The sequence below is a fragment of the Fukomys damarensis genome, unplaced genomic scaffold, assembly GCF_012274545.1.
Source record: "Fukomys damarensis isolate Sample0158 unplaced genomic scaffold, DMR_v1.0_HiC HiC_scaffold_38, whole genome shotgun sequence".
Classification (NCBI taxonomy): Eukaryota; Metazoa; Chordata; class Mammalia; order Rodentia; family Bathyergidae; genus Fukomys; species Fukomys damarensis.
The window spans coordinates 24,213,992-24,222,713 of record NW_022900950.1 but is presented as its reverse complement, the minus strand read 5'-3'; the positions used below and the strand labels follow the sequence as shown (position 1 = coordinate 24,222,713).

The following is an 8,722-nucleotide window of genomic DNA, read 5'->3' as shown; positions in this document are numbered from 1 at the left end:
ATATATATATAAATTGAATTTTGGGAAACTTTAACCGTGCTGTCTCAACTTTGGAAAAAGTTATCCCAATTTACTGTGTTGAGTTGGCATTGTACAGAAATGGACAGCCATATTGGTCTAGAAATGTTAATTTTTATTTCTTTATTTTTCCATGTGTACAGGGGTAATGCCTTGTACTAAATATGTAAGGTCATATCTACGTGGGTTTGAGTACAGAAACTAATAAAGTATTTTCTAAATAATGAAAAAAAGAATAAGACTACAAGAGCAAGAAGCAATTTAAGTATGTTCAGGGACCATTTTCATCTCCTGAATTAAGGATTATTTTAATGTTACATCATTGCCTTTTCTCTTTTACTTTCCTTTTTAGTTTTATTTTAGGATTCCCTATTTTTAATGCTCATACAGAGATTTCTTTAACTGAAATACCGAATAGTTTCTCTGGTGTGAAAAACTATAATAGTACACAGGATCCTAATGAGATAATTAATAATGTGAAATAGGAAGTAAAGGGCTAAAGGTGTAGGGAAAGTGGGAAGGGTGGGGAAAAGGTAATAAGGGAGAGGAAAAAAATATGAGAAACTGAAAAAATGGAAATAAAATGTTTGTAAATGGGGAGGGGAGGAGGGGTTGAAGGGAGGGCAAGGAAAAGGGGAAAAAATGAGACTCAAGACCTATTATGTAAAGGTACAGGATCCCAATGATGAATGTAACTGTATTGTATACCTAGATTGTACCAATAAACTCAATAAAAAGAAAAAAATATTATATTATAAGTTTATTACTATTACCTTCTCTAAATGGAAATTAGTTGTTAACATTAAAATAACTAATATAGGGCCAGGGATTTAGCTCAGTGGTTCCGCTGCCTGCCTCACAAGTGCAAGGACCTGAGTTCGATCCCTGGTACAAAAACAAAAAACAAAACAAAACAAAACAAAAAACTAATTTAAAAGAAAACATTTGAATAACTTTCAAATGTATCATAAATCCTAACATTTTAAACTGGCTGCTTAGTTGGGAAACATTTTTGACCCAAAATTTCAAATCATAACTGCTTGTTTAGGTATTAAATTTAGGCTCCAATACATTTTTATATATATATATTTTTTGGTACTGGGGAACAAAGTCAGGACCTTGTGCTTCTGAGGCAGGCACAGCACAAATGAGCTAAATCCCTGGCACTCCAATACATTTTTATATTTGTTATGGTATCCTGAACGATGACTTTCTCACCTGGGAGGGTTCCTTGGTTTTAGAAAACTAATTTGTGACAATTCACTCTCAAATGTTAACTTCAAAGTCCGGATAATCTAGAATAAAAAGAAAAGTGTTATTCATATGTTGATTTTATTTTGTCATAAATATTGTGGAAAGGGTAAGATTTTAGAAAGAAAATTATTTTCAGGTATTTCCTTAATGTATTCAAAGCACTCAATTTTGGGCACTTAAAGGATTGGGTGCAAAGAAGTTTATAGCTTTCTTCCCTAAATGGGTTTAAACTTTTTTGAAGAAATATATTAAAAGATAACAATAACATACCAGCTAATAAATGGGATATAGCTACACGATCAGAGAAAATTCTGATCAGATTCATTTTGAACCTGGGTTGCTATAGTCAAACAATTTTTCTTTTTTTTTGCTTCATCCTCCTAATTCAACAAACCAGGGGAAAGACCAAATTTTATAATTTTTTCATGGCCTAGTATTTCACGTGTAACACACAGGAAATGATCAGTTTTTAGAATTAGGGCTCAAAGATGGCCAGTCCAAGTAAGGTGGCAGCAAACTCTTTGTCTTTCATTTATAAATTAGATAATGTGTAAGCAGATCAACCACTGGCTTTTGTTCCACATCTTGGTTTGGCCCAAATATTTGATAATCTATGATAAAGAAGACCCCCAAGGGACTCTATTTTTGCCCAATTCTATATTGTAGGCACAAGATTAGATGATAGAACATCACTGAAGCAATTTTTCTGTTGACTTGTACATTCTGGAAGGGCTAAGGAGAAAAAAACATGAATGAGATCTTGAATTAGATTTTTAAGGTAAGAGTTAATCCATAACTAGTTTACTACTCTTTATGTGTCATTTTTTATTCAGGTGTCCTAAAAATCTTGTTGTAGCTTGAATCCATGTATCTCCCAAAGGTCTGTGTGATAAAGATTTGGTCTGCATCATGGCAGTACTGGGAGGCAATGGAAACTTTTAAGACGTAGGACCTAATGGGAAGGGGAGGCCAGTCCTCAAAGGGGACAGTGGGACTTCAGTCCCTTCTTCTCTCTTTTGTTTTCTGGCAATAAGGCAAATGGTTTTGCTCTACCATGTGCTCCCACAAGATGTGTCCCCATGGTCCAAAGCAATGGAGCCAAGTAATCATAGACTAATAGTTTCAGAACTGTAAGCCAAAAAACGTTTTCTAAGTGGTAACAAAATAATAAAATACTAAAGAAACTGAATGCTGTTTGTTTTAGAATTCAAAATACCTAAGAATCCTAATTGATACCAATACATACAGTCCTTGACGTATAGTGGTTCAATTTATGAGATTCTGACTTTACAACAGTGTGAAAGCAATATGAATTTAGGGGAAATGACACTATGAATTTGAACTTAGATCTCTTTCTTGGGATAGTAATATGTAGTCTGATCCTCTCACAATGTTGGACAAGTGGCAGGAAACCTTGTGATAACAATAATAGATACACTAACACATCAAAAAAAGTAAACAATTGGGTAGTCTACAAGTGTACCTTAAACTATGATATTCAGTAGGTTAATAGAATAAATGCATTTTCAATTTATAATGGTTTGTTGGGATGTAACCTAATTGTAGATTAAGGACTATCTGTCTAGGTTATAATAATCTGAAACCCCATATTGGAAAACATGTAAAATAAACTATCACAAAACTAACTCACATTGTAAACAATTAAAATTACCTGGTTAAGGTCACAAAATGTCCTCAGAGAAGGTGCTGATTTTAATTCTTTTGCTATCTTCATAGCTGCATCCAAATCATTTTTTTTCTCTTCAATATAGCTTTTGGCTATTATTAAATGTGATAAGTAATCATACGTATTGCTTAGAAGTTCTTCACATAAGTTCTTCTTCCTTCATTTAAGACACCAAAGTTATTTCATAGTATTTCATGAACATTTACATAAAGGTCAATTTTGGGGGCCAGCAGTGCTGAGGATTGAATCCAGGGCCTTCATACCAAGGTAACCCCCCTTAATTTTTTTTTAAATTTTGAGACAAAGTTTTACTAAGTTACCCACAGTATTTCTGCCTCAGCCTCCTGGGGTACTTGGATTACAAGCATATACCACCATTCCCTGTTATAAAAGTGAAATCATAATGACTCAACAGTATTTGAAAGAGTAATTTCATTAGTTGATAAATTTAAGTAACAAGGTTAAATGAGGCATACAACTAAATAGCATCTGAAAGAACAATTTTCCTAGTTGATAAACATAGATAACACTGGTAGATGGCAAATTCAATTGAACCAAAATGTATTACAGTTGAAAGCCATATAAACATGATTAGAGAAAAAGAAAATTTTGTAAAAGGAGATAGTTTAACAAGTATAAATACAGTTATCACAGAATTAGAGGTGAGATTCTAGTTGTAGTCTAGATCAATCTACCCAATACTGAGAGAAATCCTGGCTGTATCCTAAAGATTGTTGGGCCCTTACAAAGACATCTTTTTACTCACTTGTTACAAGGATTTAACTGCACATTTAAAAAATGTCCCTCAACAGAATCATATTATACAAATATGAGATTTTAAAATAGACATCACCAAACCAGAATTAAGATAGCAATTGACCATAATATCTAAAATAATGATTTAGGAAGGGTTATACAGTTTTGTTACTGGGGATTGAATTTGTGCTTGCGAGGCAGGTGGCAGAACCACTGAGCTAAATCCCCTGCCCCAGTATTATATAGTTTTCTCATTACTCAAAACTTTTTCTATTCATGATGATGGAATTACATTATGGTAATCAAAAGTATAATTCTTAAGAAAAGTATAATTCTGAACTTATTAAATTATTTCATTCATCAAACAAAATGACTCCTCATTATTTTACTAAAAAAAAAAATCTGGCCCCTAAAAATAATAAAGTACACCAAAACTGAATATAGGCCTTCAAGGTGAAAAAAAAATTCCAAACTCCTTTTGGTAACTGAATATTCAATCTCTAGAAATGAAAAATGGTGATAAAATATAGAAATTTCCTAATGTACATCGAAGGACCTTATTATGATGTCAGCAAAATGGTATAGTAGGAAGCCCTCATTTAGGAAAGAAAGAACAGGTAGCTTGGCATAGCGATGCATGCTTATAATCCTAGCACTCTGGGGAGGCTGAGGCAGAAGGACTGCAAGTTTGAGTCCACCCTAGGCAACTTAGTACTTGGTTACTTATTAAGACTGTCTCAAAAGGGCGGTTGCTGTCTCAATATGAAGGCCTTGTTTTCAATATCCAGTACTTCATTGTAAAGAATGAAGAGGGGTGTATGTGTAAAATAGCAGAATTTTTCTTTGCAACTGAAGTTAAGCTGTTAACTCAAAACAAATTGTTGTAAGTCTTGTAACTTTAGGATGTTATATATTTTTTCATGAATAATCACAAACTACTTATAGGATATGCACAAAGAGAAAAGACAAAGGAATTAAAATGTGTCACCACAAAAAAAGAAGTAAACACTAAGGAAAGCAGTAGTAGAAAAAATGAGGAAGAATTAAAAAGCTATAAAACATACAGAAACCAAAAAAAGGAAAAATCTGTCCTTACCAGTAACTACTTTAAATGTAAGTGAGTCATTCATTCCCTAGTTAAAAGGCATAGAATAAGTAAAACTCAAGATCCAACTATATGATGTTAAAAGAAACTCATTTTAGATCTATGGACATACACTGTTGAGAGTGAAAAGATGGAAAAAGTATTTTTATGCAAATAACCAAAAGAATTAGGATATCTATACTAATATCACATATATACACTTTAAAATATAAGCATAAATTTGGAAAACATCAGAATCTCAAAATATGAGAAGTGAAATTTGATAAATTACATATTTTTTATTAAAATTTCTTAAACTGAGGGACTTATGGACAAGTCCACAATAATTGAGGACTTCAATATCCCACCTTTGACAATGAAAAAACAATCAGAAGAGATTCAATAAATAGATTACTTTGGCAATTATATAGATCAATTGGAGATACATTGTATATATTTTCTACCCAGCAACAGAAGAATACATATGTTCCTTTAGTTTCATGTGACATTTTCCAGGACAGACCATATGTTAGGTTATGATACAAGTCCTAATATACTTAAAGATTACAATCATATAAAAGTTCTCCTCTGATCACAATGGAATGAAACTAGAAATAATTAACAGAAGAAAAACTAGATGACTCACAAATATGTAAGAATTAACAATATATATATTTAAACCCCTTGGGCCAAAGAAGGAATCACAAGGGAAATTAGGAAACTACCTTGAGACAAATGAAACAAAAACACAAAAAAGACGACATTGGTGAGACAGAAATTTGTAGATAAAAACACATTTTAAAAAGGAACTTTCAAATCAATCTAACTTTATAAGGAACTAGAAAAAGAATAAACCCAGAGAGAACAATGAACAATAAACAAACTAAAAAGGTGGTTCCTTCAAAGAGATTAAAATTGACAAATTTTAGCTACATTGAATAAACTATTAAAAGCACAAAGTGTGCACATTACTATCAATTTTACAGAAATAAAAAGGATTATAAAGACACTCATCAATATAAAAACCTATATACAAATTGAATAATTTAGATGAAATTGACAAATTCCTAGAAACACACAATATGACAAGACCGACACACAAAGAATTAGAATATCTGTATGGACTTATAACTGGTAAGGAGATATAATCAGTAATCAAATGCTTTTCAACAAAGAAAATCCTGAGCCAAATGACATTACTGGTATATTAGCTTCATGTTACTATAATGAAATACCTGATATGAGCTACTAATCAAGTAAATATGGCTTATTTTGGCTCACAACTCTGGTAGTTTAAATTCAGGATTGAGAGTCTCTGAGTCTTTGTGAGGGCAGCACATCACACTGTAATCAAGTGGTTATATCAGGAAGCAGAAAGATAGAAAGGCAAGGTTTCACAGTCTCTTTGAGGGAATGTCTCCAATGATATAAGGACCTCCATAAGGCCATCCTGGGAAACAAGCCTTTCTCTATGGGCCTCTGGGGTACACTGATCCAAACTGTAGCAACTGGTAAAGTATACCAAACATTTAATGATGAAATAACACCGAGTCTCTCCAGACTTCCAAAATATTTAACAGTGGGAATACTCATTGACTCATTCTACAAGTCTCCCTAGCTCACTCATCAAAATCAAAACCACAGACACTGTAAGATTGGGAGTATCTCAGTGCAGTGGTGTATGCCTACAACCCCAGCACACAGAGAATGAGGTGAGAGGACTGCAAGTTCAATTTAGGGCACCCGGGCAATTTAACACCTGACTCAAAATTAAAAAGGTACTGGGGATTAAATCCAGTGCAGAGACCCTAGGTTCAATCCCCAGTATTAAAAAATAATATGAGGGTATAGTTCAGTGGTGGAGTGCAGTATTAGCACATGTGGGTACTTGGTTCAATCCCCAACACTGAAAAAACAAAACACTATAAGAAACTATAAACTATTAACTCTTATAGGTATCAATAAAAAAATCCTCAGAACATACTAGTAAACCAAATTCAGTAGCGTGTTGTAAGGACTATATACCATGGCCAGGTGGATTTATTCTTGTAATGCAATGATGGTTCAGTATACAAACTTCAACTGACATGACATACATTAATAAAGAATCAAAAAACTTACATGGTTGTATCAACTGATGCAGGAAAAGGACTTGATATAATTCAACAACTTTCATGATTTAAAAAATTCTTTAAAAATGGGAGAAAAGGAAACTATCTAAAATAATATATGAAAAACCCATAGTAAACACCATGCTCAATGGTTGTTATAGCTTGTGTTTAGATGTTCCCCCAAAGCCGCATGCAGTGGGGCTTTTCCAGAGGTGACTGAATTTAGAGTTTGTGATAGATTCCCCCATGCAGTGGTAGGCTCAAGGGCACTAGGATTAAGAGTGTGGATGCTACCTGACCTAAGGAGTCTGAATAAAAGGGTCAGAAAGATGCTATCTATTAAGGTTCCTTGTTGCTTTTGCTGCCCGGAACTGTTTCTCTGCCAAGTCTCCCTGCCATGAGTCAGACAATTGTGGACTGAAACGTCTATAAACTGAGTTCAAGGCCAGCCTAAATTACACAGCTAGACCCTGTCTCAAAAACCCAAAAAACAACCCCCTCAAAACAAAAAAACACACAAAAAATTAAAACCCCCAAATACTAGAAAGTGATATCACTAAGATGGCTGAGCAGTAAACCTCAGCCTTCTCTCCCCCTCACAAATAGATCAACACTAGCTTCCACAGAAAGTTATTGTTGGTAAAACTCACAAAACATGGGAATAAAATTGAGTCACTTATGTGTTCCAAAGGAATGAATAAAGATCTTCATTGATAGGTTAATAGTCTTACTTGGACTGCCCTGTCCTTAGCCAAAGGTGACACACAGTGACACAGAGAAAAATCCTCAGAGTCCATGATCTTCTAAAGGGGAAAAATAGAACAGAGGTAGCAAACACTTAGCTTCTCTAGCATTCAGAGGAGCTTTCTGGAAAATCCACTTTTGTTTCTCAATTCACAGGGAAACTAGGATAAAACTAAACAAACTAGATAACCCAAGGCCAGATATGTAGAAACAAAACAAGGGGCCAAGGAGGTGGGGCCCACAGAAACAAACACACCATTTTGTTGTTGCTGTTGTTGTTGTTGGTGGTTTTTTTTTGGTACCGGTGATTGAGCTCGGGTCCTTGCGCTTGCAAGGCAGGCCACCAAACCGCTGAGCTAAATCCCAGGACCAAACACACCATTTTTAGTGAAAACCCAGCATAATTGCTAGCTGTGATGTCTGACCAGTTAATAACAAAGACTACTGGCATAACTGAACTGTTGCTTCCAGAATAGGCTGGAGCTGCTTCCTGGCTTGAATATCCAGACAGCCAGCCTTCAATCTTAGCATCAGTCTCTAACCCACGGCTGCCCCCACCAAAGATGGAGAAGACCTGTACAGCAAATTCCAAAAGCTAGCAGAATACTCTTTGGAATTTAAGCAGTTTTCTCAGTAGCCACAAAGACTACCTCCAGTCTGTGCTCGAGTGGAATGAGATTAGACCTGCAAACAACAATAGTAAACACAGATATGTTAAATGAAGTCTGGAAAACAGTACATGAACAAAATTAGAAGTTTGACAAAGAAATAAAAATAAGTTTTTAAAACTAAATAAAATTTAATGATAAAGAATACAATGGCTGAACTTAAAAATGCAATAGAAAACTTCAACAGTTTGTTCAAACTCTTATCAGTGAGCTAGAAGATGAAATATGTGAAATTACCCAATCACAAGAACTACAAAAGACATTTTAAAAGGTGAAGAAAGTCTATGGGAATTGTGGGAAACCCTCAAAAGACCCAACATAAAAACAATAAAAGAAGGCAAAGAATGAGAAATAGGGCGTAAAAGCATTCTTTTTTTTTTTTTTTTTTTTTTTTTTTTTA

The 8,722-nt window shown here is 34.1% G+C and overlaps 1 protein-coding gene across 2 annotated transcripts in view; it reads right to left on the bottom strand.

Annotated features, from left to right (window-relative positions):
• Window positions 1–8,722, bottom strand: part of Rnf17 (ring finger protein 17) — a 161,723-nt gene that overhangs the window by 129,355 nt on the left and 23,646 nt on the right. For both annotated transcript variants that reach the window (XM_019208895.2, XM_010633821.3), the window contains exons 7-8: window positions 2,945–3,116; window positions 1,237–1,313 (exon numbers count right to left, since the gene is read on the bottom strand). In XM_019208895.2, coding sequence (XP_019064440.1) covers window positions 1,237–1,313; window positions 2,945–3,116 — 249 coding nt within the window. The remainder of the gene's footprint in view (window positions 1–1,236; window positions 1,314–2,944; window positions 3,117–8,722) is intronic.